The 20,304-nt window shown below is 42.5% G+C and overlaps 1 protein-coding gene across 1 annotated transcript; it reads right to left on the minus strand.

The window, feature by feature from the left end:
• Positions 1 to 13,650: 13,650 nt before the first annotated feature.
• On the minus strand, positions 13,651 to 20,147 carry hspbp1 (HSPA (heat shock 70kDa) binding protein, cytoplasmic cochaperone 1). Its single transcript, XM_066708704.1, has 8 exons — positions 19,915 to 20,147; positions 19,373 to 19,492; positions 18,512 to 18,704; positions 18,103 to 18,327; positions 14,658 to 14,861; positions 14,424 to 14,520; positions 14,203 to 14,314; positions 13,651 to 14,008 (listed from the first exon to the last, which is right to left on the minus strand). The coding sequence occupies exons 2-8, from the start codon at positions 19,490 to 19,492 to the stop codon at positions 13,928 to 13,930; spliced, it is 1,032 nt and encodes a 343-aa protein (XP_066564801.1). The 5' UTR covers positions 19,915 to 20,147; the 3' UTR covers positions 13,651 to 13,927.
• Positions 20,148 to 20,304: the final 157 nt, after the last annotated feature.

Here is a 20,304-nt window from a genome sequence, read left to right on the forward strand (position 1 = left end):
ACTCTCCACCCTTTCCTCCCAGTTCAAACTCTCCTCCCTTTCCTCCCATTTCAAACTCTCCTCCCTTTCCTCCCAGTTCAAACTCTCCTCCTTTTCCTCCCAGTCCAAATCTTTCTACTTCATTGTCATAATTTCCTGTGAAAAAGAAAGAAAAGAGAGGGAGAGAGGACAGGGAATAAATCAGACAGTTGGCTTCTCAGTGAATCAGTCAGTGTTTCAGACAATCTGTCAGCTTGGCAAGAACAAGAATAATATGAGAATAATAATACAAAATCGTCTTCAATTTCTACTTGTCCTTGTGTCTCTATCACACTCTACTGCCTCACAGTCAATTTGGAAATGGCTGTACAAGTCCTGCATGTAACATGGACCCTATGACTCTGGTACTTACCAAAACCTTACACTCACTTATAGTGGCTAATAAAACAAATTAGGAGCACATACACACAGACTGTATATTTGTATATTTATGAAATTGATATGCACAACTATCTTTTTTTTTTGCACAAGATGTGTTGAAGAAGAGAACATATTTCTCAGATACATCAAATAATTATTTATGTCACCACACTGCAATGAGAATATTCTACAATGAGAATAATGTTGTAAATTCAGGACCATTTAAAGACTGTACTACAGGGCATCGTGTAGCTTGCGAATGCATTAGCACCTGATGTATGAGGCAACTAGGAGGCTTTCCACACTCCAGCAGTCGAACGCCAGTGATTTCACACTCTTCGGTGCAAATGTCTGTGTCCCATCAATGAGGGTCATCAGTCAGGTGCTGACTGAGCCCGTCCAGCCAGTTCACATGACTACTGGTACACTGTCTGCCTGCTCATCACTGTCCGCAATATAACCGCCTAGCTCTGCACATCATTAGCATCAGTCAGTTTTATGTCTGCAATCTTCACCCACTGTTGGCTGAACGGGATTATTTACGATGCAGTCGCTGTTGCTTCATACAGTGTCAAAACTGTTTGTGAGATGAGTTCTGAGTGACCCTCTTCACTATGGGCCAAAACTACTGCCCAAGGCTCCACTTTTTGGAATAAGCAGCTAAGGACCCCACTGTTTGGAGTGGGCAGTGTCAGGCACCACTATGTGGAGTGGGCAGTGTCAGGCACCACTGTGTGGAGTGGGCAGCTGAGGAACCCCCTGTGTGGAGTGGGCAACAAAGGACTACACTGTGGAGTGGGCAGCTAAAGACCCCACTGTGTGTAGTGCACAGCAAAGGACTCCACTCTGGAGTGGGCAGCATAAGGACCCACTATGTGGAGTGGGCAGCTAAGGACCCCACTGTGTGTAGTGCGCAACAAAGGACTACACTGTGGAGTGGACAGCTAAGGTCCCCACTGTGTGGAGTGGGCAGCAAAGGACTCCACTGTGGAGTGGGCAGCATAAGGACCCATTATGTGCAGTGGGCAGCTAAGGACCCCATTGTGTAGGGTGTGCAGCGTAAGGACCCACTATGTGCATTGGGCAGCTAAGGACCCCACTGTGTAGGGTGGGCAGCATCAGGCCCCACTGTGTGGAGTGGGCAGCTGAGGACCCCACTGTGGAGTGGGCAGCTAAGGACTACACTGTGAAGTGGGCAGCTTAAGGCTCCACTGTGGAGTGGGCAGCATAAGGACCCACTATGTGGAGTGGGCAGCTTAAGGCCCCACTGTGGAGTGGGCAGCATAAGGACCCACTATGTGAAGTGGGCAGCTAAGGACCCCACTGTGTGGAGTGGGCAATGTAAGGCAGCTCTGTGTTGTGTGGGGGCAGCGTCAGGCCCCATTCTATGGAGTGGCCATATGTTCTGGTGGACACAAAGAAAATAAAATAAAAATGGAAAGTAAACATGATTTCATAGGAGAAAATTCAGAACAGAAATCCAAAGAGAAATGCTGCACACAGCGTGTTGAATACTTAATAAGGTATTCTAGGTGTGATTATGTGACACGCTGTGTAGGGGAGCTGGGCAATATCCTGGTATCGTAGTGGAACAAAAATCTACGATACAAAAATCAGGGGTAAGAACATGGCCTGTTTGTTTTTATGCACCATTTCCAAATGTGGTTTTCCCTTGCTCTCAGTTCTAGGTTCATGGTCTGAATTATTCCAGGTCCTTCTAGGGAGTCTCAAGATTAGCCATTGGTACAGTTTTGCCATTTGTAGGAAATGATTTCCATTTTTAATTCAAGGGACTAATATCTGAGGTAGAAAGTCCTATGAAACCAATAATTTAAACTGGTTCGACAACACAGAGCTCCACCTTATTCTAATAGAGCCGATGGCTAAGAGAGGAGCACCTTTAGTGGTGTTTTCTGTTCATATAACAAACAGCAGCAAATTAGCAGATAACTCTCCTTTTATTTCTTAGCAGATGCCCTTATCCAGGGCAACTTATAATATATCACATTATTTTTACATACATTTACTCATTTATGCAGCTGTTTTTTAACTGGAGCAATATAGGTACAGTACCTTGCTCAAGGGTAAAACATTGTAGCAGTGTAGCATAGCAGTGTGGGGTACCCTGCTGCCCACATTTCTCAACTGTGTTTGAAAGTCTTGGCAGCAAGATGAGGCAACATGTCAAATGTGATTGTATTGTGATGTACACTTGTTACATCTAGAAAACCGTCATGTATTTTTTGGGCCACATCACCCATCATCAGTCAGTGTTAATGTATTGTAGTGTCCAATCAGTCCGTCAGTGTTAATGTACTATAGTATCTAGACAGTCAGCTTAAATGTGATGTACTGTCCAGTCAGGCAGCAGGACTGTAGTACACTCCCTCCCGCCTCGCTCTCTTTCTCGCCTCCTCTTCTCCTTCTCACCTCCTAAGAGCAATTTGCCTGTAAGGAGCCCCAGTGCCCACAGGCCCTTGAGAACCTGACATAATCAAATAGGAAGATTTGACTGGAACTTGTCAGGGGGGCAGGCTCGTTACATAGGAAAATTAACGAGAATATGCAAATTAGGAAAACTGGTAGGGAAATTCTGTAATGGTAGCGTTTAGTCAGTCTGTCAGTCTGTCAATGTATCAGTCAGTCAGTATATCAGTCAGTCAGTGTATCATTCAATCGACTCTAGCCCTGGTCCTAGAAAATCTGTCATTACGTTAGTCAGTCAGTCAGTCAGTCAGTCAGTATATCAGTCAGGGGTCTTCAGCCCTGGTCATAGAGAGCAGAATGTCTTTACCACACTGTCAGTATACTGTCCTGAACTGCACCCCACTACAATACTTTTCCACTTATACAGCACTGCACAGCACATAGACAGCCTCAGATAAAGAGGGAGAGACAGACAGACAGAAACACAGGGAGATACAGAAACATAGAGAACAACAAAGAGAAAGAAAGGCAGTGACAGAGAGATACAGATATGGAGATGAGAGAGAGACAGAGACATAGTGCAGTGGATCTCAATGCTGATCCTGGAGGACCCCCTACCCTGCTGGTTTTTGATTCAACCAAGCTCTCAATTACCTAATTGAACCCTTAATTTAATTTGCTTATATTTGACTTTGTGTAATTGATAACAAGTTGGTTCCCTAATAAGATAATAAGTTCCTTATACAATTTTATACTTAACTTAAAACCCTTACTGTTTAAAATAATTGAAAAATAATAGGAAATTATTAGTTAAATGAAGGGTTCAATTAAGTAATTGAGAGCACGGATTGAACAAACACCAGCAGGGTTCCTCCAGGACCAAGGTTGAGAACCACTGCACTATGTATCTGTCTGTCTCTCATCTCCATATCTTTATCTCTGTGTCACTGCCTTTCTTTCTCTTGGTTGCTCTCTGTGTCTCTATGTTTAACTTATCTGTCTTGATGTCTGTCTCTCCTTCTCTCCCTTTCTCTCTGTGTTTCTGGCACTGTCTGTCTGTCTCTACCTATGTATCTGAAGCCGTCTCTGTGCTGTGCAGTGCTGTACAAGTGGAAAACTCTTATAGTGGGGTCCAGTTCAGGACAGTACACTGTGTATACAGTGCTCAGAGAGTGACAGAGAGAGACTGGGAGAAACTGAGAGTGACAGGGATAGACACACTGATAGACACAGCAGACACTAATAGACACAAACGTAGACAGACAGACAGACAGACAGACAGACAGAGACACACACTGACAGATACACACTGATAGAGACAGCAGACAGACAATCAGACACAAACAGACAGACATATCTCCTACTTCTGTTCTTCCTGTTAGCCCATGAGGAGTTCAAGGTCACGCTGAGAATGGAGAGCAGCAGCAGTAAGTGAGTGTGCCCCATCTCTCTTCTCCTCTTCTCTCCCGCTCTTCAGTTTCAACTCAGTTACTTAGGTCGCTAAGTTCTCTGTCTCTCTATGTTTCTTCAGCTCTCTCCTCTCTCTATCTCTCCCTCCTTCAAGAGGTTGTGGGCAGGGGTGACAGGCAGCGCTGGGCTTTTGTAGAGACCGGGGAAGAGTGGCAGAAGGGAGGAGAGGAGAGAGGTGTGTGTGTTGTGGGGAGGGTGTGGGGGGGATGTCCATACCTTCGGGGTTTTGGCAGAAAGGTAGGAACAGATGAGGTGTGGTGGAGAGAAAGACTATACAGTTGTATATTATTATCATACACTGACTGACCAACTGACACACTGAATGACTGACTGACTGACACACACACTGACTGACTGACACACTGTTTGAATGAATGATATAATGACTGACTGATTGACTGATAGACTGACTGTCTGCATGACTTACACACTGACTGACTCACTGACACACTGATCATCTCAACCACTGACCAATTGTTCAAGTGATATACTATCTGATTGATACACTGACTGACTGACTGACTGACTGACTGACACACTGTCTGGCTGACTGACACACTGAGTGACTGACACATTGACTGACTGACTGATACACTGCCAGAATGGCTGAAACACTTACTGACTGACTGCACTGCAAATTTGAATGTTCGAATTTAACACAATGAGTGGTCAATTCAACACTTTTGAAGTGTATATATGGGAACCACCACAAAAATGTTAAATCAACACTTTTAAAAGTGTTGAAATTCTAACACCATCTCAGAGTTAATTTTCTAACACTTTGAGTGTTCAACATAAACACCACAACAGTACTAATAGCAATGAGCTCAGTGTTGAAACAATATTTCCAAAACACTGGGTAATGTCAAAAATGTACTCTGTACCAGTGTAAGCAACACTATACAGCAAAACATCATTAGCAAATGTAACACTGTAGGTGTTAAAATCAACCCTTTTAAAGTGTAGGCCTACATGTGCGACCATCCAAAAATGTTTTAATTTAACACTCATGCATTGTTGGGTTTCCAACACTTCTAGCAATCCTTTATATATATATATATAAAGTATTGCTAGAAGTGTATATATACATGCATACATAGACATCTAAAAACATAGCATAATTTAATTGGTTTTACAATTAACTTATAAGTAAATAAATAAATACTCAGACCCAGTAAGACAAACAAACTAGTCACTAGTAGGGGCAATAATTAACATGTATACAATAATTCAGAAAACAACACTGATTTTTAACACTGTATTTTAATACTGCAATTTTAACATTTTAGATTTTAGATTGACTAACTGACTGCTAAGAAATGTAATAATAATATCACTGAGAGAGTGCATTTGATGTGACAGAGTACAGTGACTGATTTGCAGCTCAGTTATACACTCTACACTGGGGTCATATACCAGCTTCCTCCTGCTGTTATGATGGGAGTGTATGGGCTGGGAGGGACGTGTGTGAGTGTGTGTATCAATGTGTACATCAGTGTGCGTGTGTTTCAGTATATAGGTGTTTGTGTGTCTATCAGTATATTAGTATGTGTGTTTCAGTATATAAGTGTGTGTGTGTGTGTTTGTATCAGTACATTAATGTGTGTGTCTATCAGTATGTTAGTGTGTATTTGTGTGTCAATATATGGAGTCAGTCTTTCATGTGTCTGCGTGCTGAGTCAGCTCCTCGGAGACACAGTCCACACCCACATTTGAATAAACCTCGTTTACATTGTGCCTGAGAGACAGAAGGGGAGAGGGAGAGAGATCGAGAGTGAGACAGGGAGGGAGAGATACTGAGAGACTGGGAGAGAGAGAGATTTCCCATTGCCCTGTTCTTGAGCACTGGACATGTCTGTCAATTTCAATAGCCATGCCAAAAAAGTTTTTTAATTTTTTCACATCAGTTTAGTATTATTTTGTTGAGTATTATTATACAGAACAGAACATACAACTTATTGTATGTTCATATAAATGAACAAGATTAAATTAGTATTTTACAGAGGTTTTTACAAAATTAAAAAATTATACAATGCCACAGGTTAACCATCAATCCATTCAAACTCTATGAGAGATCAGGATAAATGAAGAGGAGTTACTAAAGGGACTAGCAGAATTAAACACAAACAAATCACATGGGCCAAATGGTATATTTCCAACACTGCTTAATGAAATTATGGAAATTATTTTCAGAAAATGATTAGACAGAAAATAGAGGAGCATCTCAATGAAAAAAATATTCTTTGGGGGATAGTCAATATGGGTTTAGACGAGGTAGATCATGTCTTACTAATTTATTAGAATTGTTTGAACATGCAACTGCAGCTGTAGATCATGTGAAAGCATATGATATGACATACCTAGATTTTCAGAAAGCTTTTGATAAGGTTCCACACCAAAGACTGATCCTCAACTTGGAAGCTGTAGATATTCAGGGTAATGTAAGTAGATGGATTATGAACTGGTTGAGGTATAGGAAACAGAGGGTGTCGATTAGAGGAGTCGCTTCTAACTGGAGTGAGGTTGTTAGTGGAGTTCCACAGGGATCTGTACTAGGGCCTTTGCTTTTTCTAATCTATATTAATGATCTGGACTCTGGGATAGTTAGCAAACTTGTCAAATTTGCAGATGATATTAAAATAAATGGCCCAGCAGATACAATCTCGGCAGCACAAGTTATTCAAAGGGACTTGGATAATAACTGGCAGATGAAATTCAATGTGGACAAGTGCAAGGTATTATATGCAGGTAATAAAAATGTCCACTATAATTACACTATGTAAGGAATAGATTAAGTAACGCATGAGAAAGACCTAGGAGTTTATGTGGACTTTCTCCATCCAAACAATGTGGGGAAACAATAAAAAAGGCAAACAAAATGCTAGGGTATATTGTCAAAAGTGTAGAATTTAAAACAAGGGAAGTAATGTTAAGACTGTACAATGCACTAGTTAGACCTCATTTGGTATACTGTGTACAGTTCTGGGCTCCACACTTCAAGAAAGATATCGTTGCTCTAGAGGCAGTTCAGAGGAGAGCAACCAGACTTATTCCAGGTTTGAAGGGAATGTCCTACTCGGAGAGACTGAGGGACCTGAACCTTTTCACCCTGGAACAGAGGAGACTACGTGGGGACTTGATCCAAGTCTTCAAAATCATGAAAGGCATTGACCACATCAAACCAGGGGAGCTTTTCCAGATCTGCAGGGACACACAGATCTGGGGACACAAATGGAAATTGGGCTTATAGGCATTCAAGACATAAAACAGGAGACATTTCTTCACACAGAGAGTTATCACAATCTGGAACAAACTCCCCAGCAATGTGGTTGAAGCTGAAAATTTGGGAACATACAAAAATAAACTGGATAGGATCCTTGGATCACTTAGTTATTAATGGACACCAAACGAGCATGATGGGTCGAATGGCCTCCTTTCATTTGTAAATGTTCTTATGTCCTAATATAATCCCCCTCCCCACCAAACTGTGCCAGTTTGCAACAATAAGGATACTTTGTCTGCTGCTTCCCCCCAAATTAGCAGTGTAGAGGATTAGGCTCTTTTAATTCTGGCTGTAGGATGTTCGAAACAAATTTTATCTTTAAAGTAAAAAAAAGCCATTGCTGTAAGGGTAGGTGGTGAGGATGGAGCCAGTGTTGGACTTTCACAGTTTTTTGCTGCTGTTAGTCTAGCCAGCCATATTTTACGATGCTGTTCAGACAATTGAAGCTCTGAGTCATCACCAAGCAGCAAATTGAGTGGTTCCAAAGGGATTTCCTCATCAATTAATTTAGAATAGAAGCCACCCAACTGAAGAACAAAAAAAACACTTTGGCATTCCCATAAAACATGTAATAAAGTACAGGAGACTGCAAGAGAACAAAGCCCAAAGAGCGGACTGGGGATAATAACCATAAGGAAACTTCTACGGGGTGTCAAATAAGATCTGGTATGGTATGATATGGTACATTTTTAGGTGGATTAACTGGTGATTAGAATTCTTAGAATGTCCAAATACTATATGTATTCTCGAACAGTCCAATTAATTGGTCTATCAACTATAGACAGATCTCATTCCCATAAACAGTTAAGGACAAGGATTTTTAAGAGGCTTTAAGTACATTCAAGTAGACCTCACCAATAAAGATTTTCAGATACAGAAAGAGAAAGAGGACAGGGAAAAAACAGTAAGACTGTGCTGTAGTGTCCAGTCAATTGGTCAACGTACAGTACTGTGCAGAAATGTTAGGCAGGTGTGAAAAAATGCTGTAAAGTAAGAATGCTTTCAAAAATAGACATGTTAATAGATTATATTTATCAATTAACTAGGTGCAAAGTGAGTGAACAGAAGAAAAATCTAAATCAAATCCATATTTGGTGTGACCACCCTTTGCCTTCAAAACAGCATCAAGTCAGGGATTTTGTAGGCATATAGTCAGGTGTATGATTAAACAATTATACCAAACAGGTGCTAATGATCATCAGTTCAATATGTAGGTTGAAACACAATCATGAACTGAAAGAGAAACAGCTGTGTAGGAGGAATACAACTGGGTGAGGAACAGCCAAACCCAGCTAACAAGGTGAGGTTGCTGAAGACAGTTTACTGTCAAAAGTCATACACCATGGCAAGACAGCACAGCAACAAGACACAAGGTAGTTATACTGCATGAGCAAAGTCTTTCCCAGGCTGAAATTTCAAAGCAGATGGGGGTTTCCAGATGTGCTGTCCAAGCTCTTTTGAAGAAGCACAAAGAAACTGGCAACATTGAGGACTGTAGACGCAGTGGTCGGCCAAGGAAACTTACTGCAGCAGATGAAAGACACATCATGCTTACTTCCCTTTGCAAACGGAAGATGTCCAGCAGTGTCATCAGCTCGGAATTGGCAGAAAATGGTGGGACACCCATCTACTGACCGGAGAAGTCTGGTCAGAAGTGGCCTTCATGGAAGACTTATGGCCAAAAAGCCATACCTCCGACTTGGCATCAAGGCCAAGCGACTCAATTATGCATGAAAACACAGGAACTGGGTTGCAGAAAAATTGCAGCAGGTGCTCTGGACTGATGAGTCAAAATTTTAAATAATTGGCTGTAGCAGAAAGCAGTTTGTTTGCCAAAGGGCTGGAGAGCGGTACACGAATTAGTGTCTGCAGGCAACAGTACTTATAATATTAGTCTTATTATATTATAATTTGTTTCCTCCTTGCTCCCTTTCCCGTAGTCCCTGACTGTGACTCTACATCTTGACAGCACTTAGCTTTTACCGTCCAGGATGTAGGACCTCAGTTACTGTATTTACCTGTGTAAATTGTAAATTGGAAGTTGTAAAATGTATTATATTTTGAATTGCTATGTTTTATGTTAATTGAATTTGTAATGATTGATGCCTTTATTGAATTGTATTTTAGCACTTTATTTTGCACTTATGTTGTAAGTCGCTCTGGATAAGGGTGTCTGCCAAGAAATAAAAATAATAATAATAATGGTGGAGGTTCCTTGCAAGTTTGGGGCTGCATTTCTGAAAATGGAGGACAGAATTAATGGTCTCCTCAATGCTGAGAATTACAGGCAGATATTTTTCCATCATGTAATACCATCAGGGAGGCATCTGATTGGCCCCAAATTTATTCTACAGCATGACAATGACCCTAAACATACAGTGATAGTCATTAAGAGCTATCTTCAGCGTAAAGATGAACAAGGAGTTCTGTAAGTGATGGTATGGCCCCCACAGAGCCCTGATCTCAACATCATTCAGTCTGTCTGGGATTACATGAAGAGAGAGAAGCAGCTGAGGCTGCCTAAAACCACAGAAGATTTAGTTCTCCAAGATGTTTGGGTCAACCTACCTGCCGAGTTCCTTCAAAAACTGTATGCAAGTGTACCTAGAAGAATTGATGCTGTTTTGAAGGCAAAGGGTGGTCACACCAAATATTGATTTGATGTAGATTTTTCTTCTGTTCACTCACTTTGCATTTTGTTAATTGATATATATAAACTATCAACATGTCTATTTTTGAAAGCATTCTTACTTTACTGCATTTTTTCACATCTGCCTAAACCTTTTGCACAGTACTGTATCTGTGTGTATATTTGTCTTAACTGTCTCTCTCTCTCTCTCCCTCCCTGCCTCTCTCAGTGTAGTGTCAATGTAGTCGGACTGCCAGTTCTACGGTGTCGAGTAGCACTGAGTCACGTATACACATATGTATACATTTAATGTGAACACTAATACACACATCATGTCATGTGACCATGTATACATGCATCTTGTAATGTGGCCATGTATACATGCAACAAGTCATGTGACCAGTGTTTTAATTTACACAATACCATTCTCTACATTTATACAGTATGTGGTATTACTCTGGCCCAGAACAATTAAATCCTTCAAGTCAGTCAGTGTTAATGTACTGAGGTGTCCAGTCAGTCAGTGAGTGTGACTGTATTATACTGTCCAGTGTAGTCAGTGTATAAACTGTATGTATACACTCACCTAAAAGATTATTAGGAACACCTGTTCAATTTCTCATTAATGCAATTATCTAACCAACCAATCACATGGCAGTTGCTTCAATGCATTTAGGGGTGTGGTCCTGGTCAAGACAATCTCCTGAACTCCAAACTGAATGTCTGAATGGGAAAGAAAGGTGATTTAAGCAATTTTGAGCATGGCATGGTTGTTGGTGCCAGACGGGCTGGTCTGAGTATTTCACAATCTGCTCAGTTACTGGGATTTTCACGCACAACCATTTCTAGGGTTTACAAAGAATGGTGTGAAAAGGGAAAAACATCCAGTATGCGGCAGTCCTGTGGGCGAAAATGCCTTGTTGATGCTAGAGGTCAGAGGAGAATGGGCCAACTGATTCAAGCTGATAGAAGAGCAACTTTGACTGAAATAACCACTCGTTACAACCGAGGTATGCAGCAAAGCATTTGTGAAGCCACAACACGTACAACCTTGAGGCGGATGGGCTACAACAGCAGAAGACCCCACCGGGTACCACTCATCTCCACTACAAATAGGAAAAAGAGGCTACAATTTGCACAAGCTCACCAAAATTGGACAGTTGAAGACTGGAAAAATGTTGCCTGGTCTGATGAGTCTCGATTTCTGTTGAGACATTCAGATGGTAGAGTCAGAATTTGGCGTAAACAGAATGAGAACATGGATCCATCATGCCTTGTTACCACTGTGCAGGCTGGTGGTGGTGGTGTAATGGTGTGGGGGATGTTTTCTTGGCACACTTTAGGCCCCTTAGTGCCAATTGGGCATCGTTTAAATGCCACGGCCTACCTGAGCATTGTTTCTGACCATGTCCATCCCTTTATGACCACCATGTACCCATCCTCTGATGGCTACTTCCAGCAGGATAATGCACCATGTCACAAAGGTCGAATCATTTCAAATTGGTTTCTTGAACATGACAATGAGTTCACTGTACTAAACTGGCCCCCACAGTCACCAGATCTCAACCCAATAGAGCATCTTTGGGATGTGGTGGAACGGGAGCTTCGTGCCCTGGATGTGCATCCCACAAATCTCCATCAACTGCAAGATGCTATCCTATCAATATGGGCCAACATTTCTAAAGAATGCTTTCAGCACCTTGTTGAATCAATGCCACGTAGAATTAAGGCAGTTCTGAAGGCGAAAGGGGGTCAAACACAGTATTAGTATGGTGTTCCTAATAATCCTTTAGGTGAGTGTATATTAACCCTCTACCTCTCTCTCTCTCTCAATTCAAATTCAATTCAGTTAAATTAAACAAAGCTTGGCATGACATGGCATGACATCAGTGTTGCCAAAGCTCTCTTTCTCTCAGTGTCAATGTACTGTAGTGTGCAGTCATAGTCAGTGTATCAACTGTATGTCAATCAATAATAATCCGCCATGTAGGTTGGTTGCCGTGCCTTGTGCAGTGAGTTTTGTCCCTGACTCAGACACTTTCAGCAATGTGCGTTCTTGACTATTCCTACAGATATGTGTCACTTGAAATCTAAGATGCATGGTTTTGCCAGTGAGTGGGCAGGGTGCCAGTCACACCCCCAGCAAGGGGGCAGGTTGCCAGTCTGCCTCACTGCTCTTCTGCTCTCTTATTGATAATAAGGCTCTGGACTCTGGAGCAGAGGGTCGTGGGTTCAGTCCCAGGTGGGGGACACTGTTGTTATACCCATGAGCCCTTAAGTATCATGTGCTGGTCCCTAGCTGAGTGACCTCCCTATTTTGACTCTAGTACTCACTGCCTGACAACTAAAATACTTGCATGCAGTCTTCTATTTATCGGTGTCTGTTTTTATTTTATTTTATTGTTGGGAATTTGCTATTCATACTGCAAAACAAAAGCTTTGAATTCGGGGTTAAGGTTAAAATGGTGATGTGTTGCTCTTTAAATGACAGATGTTCAATAATAATAGATAGATTTGATATTGCAAATCAAAAAAAGTTAGAAATAGTGGGTCTATTTGTGTTTCAGGTTCAGACAATACAAGTTTTTTGTTAATAAAGTAATTTACACCAGAGCCAAACATGGGTGAAACCAGGGCGCTTTCAGTGTCAGTGTGACTAACACCAAGCAGTGTTTTGCAAATGAACAAGGGAGAGGGAGAGCCAGAGGCAGTGAGATGTAAAAGATCCCCAGTTTTAGTGCTGTCGCCCTGGCTCATTTGCACAGTGGGTCTCAGTCACTGGCAAGAGTTTGCATTGAGTGTCAGCCTGAGGGAGCGACAGAAACGGAGTGAGGAGAACTGCTGACGAGAAAGAGTAAGAAAAGGAGAGAGGGAGACAGAGAGGAACAGGGTGAGGGGAAGATGACTGCCCGAGTGGACACTGCACTGAGAGAGAGAGATTAAGGGGTAAATCTTGATATACACAGAGCTAATACACTGACTGACTGGACAGTGATATTAACAGTGATGGACAGAGAAAGTGTCAGTTGGTCAGTCTGTCTCTAACTGATAAACTGACTAACCTCACGACAACAAAACAAAACAAAACAAACACAACAAAGTCAGTAATCAAGCAGCTCGTTTGCAATCGCGAGGTGTGACGGACCGCACCTTAAAAAGTCTGGCTAATTATGGAAATGTTTCTCCTTCCTCTCTTTGCATGCCTCTAATTAGGCATGATCAGTTCTGTACTGTACAGTATGTCTTTGTACTGTTCTGTCTGTACCATACTGTACTGTGGGTGTCTGTACTGTATGTCTGTAACATACTATGCTGTGTCTGTACTGTGCATGTCTGCACTGTACTGTGCATCTGTACTGTACTATGCTATATCTGTACTGTACTTTGTGTGTCTGTACTATATTTACTCAAGTGTTTAGCGAGTAAAAAACTGAAATATGAATTGCAATTTGATTTAAATTTAATTTAAAATACATAAACATAATGGGAATTATTATTATTACTATTTTACACTTTTCTAAGGTCAGAGTACATTGCTGTTTCATAATAATTATAATAATAGTAATACAAATAATATTAATCCCCTTATCTCCCATGTAATTACAATGTTTAATGACTTCAGTCATACAAACTCCCCCTTCTCCCAGAACTGGGCCCTTGCAGCCAGTGGGCTTGCAGTTGTGGAGGGTGACCGGCCAATGGGAGTGTGGTTCCCCAGCTCAACGGTCCATGCCATTGTCCTCAGGGTCCAGGGGACAGAAACAGGACCTGAGCAACTGCTCACAGAACTCCAGCTCCTCCTGAGAGAGAGAGAGAGAGAGAGAGAGAGAGAGAGAATGTGTGATCAAGACTGACTGACCGAGTGACTGACTGACATACCACACCGACTGGCTGGCTGGCTGACACACCGAATGACTCACCGACACATCAACTGACTGACCGTGCACTGCAGCACAGTGACACTGACTGACAGACAGATAGGGTGACAGTGTACCTGGCACTCTTCCTTCCCCTTCAGCTGTCTTGCTCGGTCATTCAGGAGCTCCTCCAGATGCAGTGCAGGGTCCCGACATGCTGCCATTCCGCGTGGGAAACCATTGACCAGACTAAGAGAGAGAGAGGGAGGGGGAGAGGGAGAAATCAGTGTCAGTGCAGTAATATCAGTGCCAGTGCAGTAATATAAGTGTAGGGTGCAGTTCCCATTCCTAGGCTCACCAGCAGAGAGCCCCCAGTACATGCTCGTGGAAGGGGCATCGGGGGGGGCGTAGTAGAGACACCAACTGCTGCACCATCCCCATGGAAACCAGTGTGTCTGAAATAGCAACACATGCACAAACAGAGACAAACACAGACAGAGACACACAGAGTCCATCAGTGTTAATGTAGTAATTCCCCTTCCCACCCTCCCCCAACCTGTGACACCCCCATTCCCCCCACCACTATCCGTACCTCTGTGTTCAGGGTGTGAGGTGAGCAGACTCTGCAGCAGGAAGGCTGACTTCGTCCTTAATCTGTCCTCCTCCTTTGCTCCCTCTCTCCCTTCCTCCTTTGCTCCGCTGCTCCCTGTCTCTGCCTGCATCCCCCTCATCAGCACAGAGAACCCATCATGTGACAGGAAGTCACGGACACCAGCTTCTTGTTCCCGAACCAGACCTGAGAAAGAGAGAGTGTATAATAGCCCGTTTCCACTAGCCACATTTAGCTGCACCTCAGTGTGGTCGTGCCGGTCCAGGGAGTTTCTGCTAGGGCTCAGCTGCTCCTCCACCTGTGCCCGAACTAGTTTCAGGAGGCACAGTTTCGTACATCGTATCAGCTGAGTCCCAGACTGGTCTGGGGCACGTACTGTGAGATCCCTGATGCAACACCATTGCATTTGGAAATTGTAACTACAGTAATGGTGGCCACTGTCGATGCGAGAGATGCGGTAGAAACTTTTCCAAAGAAGGAATATGTGTGTTTACCTTGGGAAAATGATTAATCTGGAGCAGTTATTAATGTACCGTGGAAAAGTGCCACACAGGATTAATTGCTTGGAGCAGAAAGACATTTAAGAGTGTTTGAAAAGATCGCGAAAATCCTGCTGGAGAAAGGACTGCATCGGACTGCAATACAATGTGCCGTGACGAAATACATTGCGTTTTTTGTTATAAATACACGCAAACATGAAATATTCATCCTGGATTTAAATTAAATGTCCCGATGTCTTATAAATTCTCTCAAAATTATTTAAATGGCACGGTTTTTAGCTTCCCCCTGTTTACACTATCTAAAAACTATTAAAATATTTAAAACAGAGGCTAATTTTTATGTGTTCAATCTCAATTGATTACAAATTATATTTGTAATCCCTCATTATCACTATAACTATATGTTAATGGTAATCCAAGTATAGACGCTTTACCGACTGCAGAAATACAAACCTTACAACCTTAAAAAACATAGCGATTAATACAACTGATCCATTAATAATGGTGTCAAATGTGTATTTTTAAAGGAATCCCATGCAAAATAAAAGTCAATGCCACGCGCAATGTTATTGATGTGTGACTGTATTATTTTGCAAGACAAAGCTGGAGGTATACAGAGAAAACATGCTAACACTGAATTTGTGGAAAAACTGTTTAAGTAAGTTATGGATCCCAGAGTGTTTATATACACATGTATTCATTTTGCTTAAGAAACTGGCTGTCTGTCATACTGTGTATTTCATGATTTAGGTATGTACAGTTGGGGAAAAAAGTATTTGATCCCCTGCTGATTTTGTACGTTTGCCCACTGACAAAGAAATGATCAGTCTATAATTTTAATGGTAGGTGTATTTTAACAGTGAGAGACAGGATAACAACAAAAAAATCCAGAAAAACGCATTTCAAAAAAGTTATAAATTGATTTGCATGTTAATGAGGGAAATAAGTATTTGACCCCTTCGACTTAGTACTTGGTGGCAAAACCCTTTTTGGCAATCACAGAGGTCAGACGTTTCTTGTAGTTGGCCACCAGGTTTGCACACATCTCAGGAGGGATTTTGTCCCACTCCTCTTTGCAGATCCTCTCCAAGTCATTAAGGTTTCGAGGCTGACGTTTGGCAACTCGAACCTTCAGCTCCCTCCACAGATTTTCTATGGGATTAAGGTCTGGAGACTGGCTAGGCCACTCCAGGACCTTAATGTGCTTCTTCTTGAGCCACTCCTTTGTTGCCTTGGCTGTGTGTTTTGGGTCATTGTCATGCTGGAATACCCATCCACGACCCATTTTCAATGCCCTGGCTGAGGGAAGGAGGTTCTCACCCAAGATTTGATGGTACATGGCCCTGTCCATCGTCCCTTTGATGCGGTGCTGTTGTCCTGTCCCCTTAGCAGAAAAACACCCCCAAAGCATAATGTTTCCACCTCCATGATTGATGGTGGGGATGGTGTTCTTGGGGTCATTCCTCCTCCTCCAAACACGGCGAGTTGAATTGATGCCAAAGAGCTTGATTTTGGTCTCATCTGACCACAACACTTTCACCCAGTTCTCCTCTGAATCATTCAGATGTTCACTGGCAAACTTCAGATGGGCCTGTACATGTGCTTTCTTGAGCAGGGGGACCTTGTGGGCGCTGCAGGATTTCAGTCCTTCAAGGCATAGTGTGTTACCAATTGTTTTCTTGGTGACTATGGTCCCAGCTGCCTTGAGATCATTAACAAGATCCTTCCGTGTAGTTCTGGGCTGATTCCTCACCGTTCTCATGATCATTGAAACTCAATAAGGTGAGATCTTGCATGGAGCCCCAGACCGAGGGAGACTGACAGTTATTTTGTGTTTCTTCCATTTGCGAATAATCGCACCAACTGTTGTCACCTTCTCACCAAGCTGCTTGGCGATGGTCTTGTAGCCCATTCCAGCCTTGTGTAGGTCTACAATCTTGTCCCTGACATCCTTGGACAGCTCTTTGGTCTTGGCCATGGTGGAGAGTTTGGAATCTGATTGATTGATTGCTTCTGTGGACAGGTGTCTTTTATACAGGTATGAGATTAGGAGCACTCCCTTTAAGAGAGTGCTCCTAATCTCAGCTCGTTACCTGTATAAAAGACACCTGGGAGCCAGAAATCTTGCTGATTGATAGGGGATCAAATACTTATTTCCCTCATTAACATGCAAATCAATTTATAACTTTTTTGAAATGCATTTTTCTGGATTTTTTTGCTGTTGTTCTGTCTCTCACTGTTAAAATACACCTACCATTAAAATTATAGACTGATCATTTCTTTGTCAGTGGGCAAACGTACAAAATCAGCAGGGGATCAAATACTTTTTTCCCTCACTGTAGTGACTTGACGGGACAGCTTTAAACCCAGTGGACTGTATTTAATAATGCAACGCAGTCCATTCTCCCACAGATAAATAATAATGGAGAATATCTAGGATACTTAAATTAAGATATATTGTCAATGTTAATTGGATCATGATACAGGGAGAAGTAACACGGTTATTTATGATGCGCCGGTAAACAAAATAAACTAGTAGATGAAATTTTAAGTGATGTCATTTGTTTTATATATTGTTTCAATGTGTCCCGGTTTCTATTTTTGAATATCTGATATAACGTATACTATAAGACTGGGCTGAAACGTTTTTACGATATCTAAGTTTTTCACCTTAAATCCTAGAGTGCCGAGTGTCCCAGACTGTGTTTTGACCTTTCGTGTCTCACAGTCACTTTCTAGGGCAGCTGTACCTCACAACAATGTAGTGTAAACGCTGCCAGCAAATTTTAGGTTTACAGTTACAGCACGGCCACGCGGAGGTGCACCTGAACATGGCTAGTGGAAACGGGGTATAAGTCTCAGTACAATAGAGACACACAGACAGTACACTGCAGACACACAGTACTGACAGTACAGTGGAAACTCACAGGACACAGCGTACAGTGCCTTCACTTTGACCATGGTGCTGGGGTCAGTGTCGGCCAGGGTGAGCAGGGTAGGCAGTGCCCCCAGTGCCAGTGCATGGAGCTGCACCTCAGGGTGGTTCTGGCAGCACACGGCCAGCAGCCCCGCCCCACGACAACGCAGTCCTGCCCCCTGTGCACCAAGACATGCCCCCACACACACCTCCAGCCCTCCCAGAGACATCAGGTCTGAGAGAAAGGGAGAGAGGGGTTAGGGGTTAATACACTCTGACAGACTGACTGAAAGAAATAATTCCTTCTGCAACCTTTTCTCCACACGCTCATCCACATACACATTCACATGCTCGCCCACATACACACATGCACCCACACACACTCTCTCTCACTCAATCAGTCAGTGTATCATTCTCACCTCGGGCATTGTCCATATTCTCACACAGTTCACACAGCAGGTCCAGTGCAGCCTCCTTCTCTCCCCCATCCCCCTCTCCCTCTCCTCCTCCTCCTTCACTCCGCAGGACAGACAGACATTCCTTCATCTGTGTCACCTCGTCCATCCCCCCCTGGCACATGTCTGCCAGCACACTCCGCAACCACTGCTGCCTCTGAGAGTGAGAGAGAGAGCATTTTACTATTTTACTACTGTAAATTAATTGGCAACACTTGTGTAATCTTATCATGCAAATAAAGCTTGTTGTGAATTTAAGAGAGACAGAGTATACATACAGTACAGTAAAGTGTGAACACGGGGGAGGTGAATTAATGGGGGGAGCACCTGACACTCTGCTTCCCCAGCACTGGCTTTCCCCCTCGATAAAGCAGGAAGAGAACCACTTTCTGTGGTGGAGAGGCAAGGAGGAGTGCAAGGAGTCAGGACTGCACATTGGACTTGGATTTTGATTTATGTACTTTGCTGACAGACTCAGATTGGATTGTTTGCTGGTTGTCTCATTCATCGTTTATCAGTCCCATGTGTAGAGAAGAACGAATGATATGTGTAGAGAGGCTGAATAAAGAGTTCACTGTATATAATACATATATTTCCTTTCACCGTATCCCTGTTTGTGAGCACCTGTTTCTATACCCCCGCCTATAACTGAGACGCATTGCTGTGGATAATCCCTCCCAAGACACACAGGACTGGAAAGAAACACTGTATAGTAGATACACAATGAGTGATTGACAGCCTGGTCATCTGAGGCAGATTCTCAGTTCTGCCTGGATCTGGGCGGTGGATTTCTGGGACCCCTGTCTCTCAGCTGTGATTGGTTACCTCCTCTGACATGGGTTCCGGAGGAGGGTTGCCTTCGGAGGCGGAGCTAGCCTCCACGGCCAATCGCAGAAGACCCTGCAGATTCTGGGGGTGTGGTCTGTTGCCTCGACCTTCCGCCATCTAGTAATAATAATAATAAAAATAATGGTAATAATTCTATAGCACCCATGAATAGTAATACTCATAATTATATATAATATTGATGCAGATAATGTGCTATTTACTGCTACAATACGGTTGTACCAACAATATGTATATTTCTACAATGTTATTTTAGAACGAGTCCATACAAATCTGCTCGAACTAAATTAAGTTTAGAAAAATATTACTTAAAATTATGAATTAGCAAAACTATAATTCTAACAATTATATTTACTGTTGTGATCATAGTACATCTTAGTAGTGTGATCACCACTAATATTGCTAGCAATTCAACTTACAAAACTACTACTCCGGAGCGTTTTACTAAATGTTTTAATTATAGCACCCTACTTCTACCGGTGCTGTAACTGATTGTAATAATAATACAGATCTGGGCTTACCTCTCCCTCTCTCTCCTCTCGATTTCACTGGTGTCTATCCCTCTATTTCTAATTTCGTTTCTTTCTTTCCCCCTCTCTCTGGAAGATTCGAGTCGTATCTCTCTCAGACAGCGTGTCATGGATGCGTCTTAGGGCGCGGCCATCTTGGAATCCTCCTCTACCGTAAACACTGCAGGTTACGCACGTCCAACAATATCAAAGCCAAAGTGCGTCTCTTTCACAATAACTACGACTTCAGCGACCAACAAAACATTTTTGTTTTATTTGCATTACTGCGTGTGTGTGTGTGTGGTGGGGGGGGTAACAATAAAATATTGTAATATTGTAATAAACGAATATATATTTTGCTCAGTTATGTTTTCCGCCACAACCAATATCGGCGCCCCCCCG

Source organism: Amia ocellicauda, chromosome 7 (genome assembly GCF_036373705.1).
Source record: "Amia ocellicauda isolate fAmiCal2 chromosome 7, fAmiCal2.hap1, whole genome shotgun sequence".
NCBI classification, from domain to species: domain Eukaryota; kingdom Metazoa; phylum Chordata; class Actinopteri; order Amiiformes; family Amiidae; genus Amia; species Amia ocellicauda.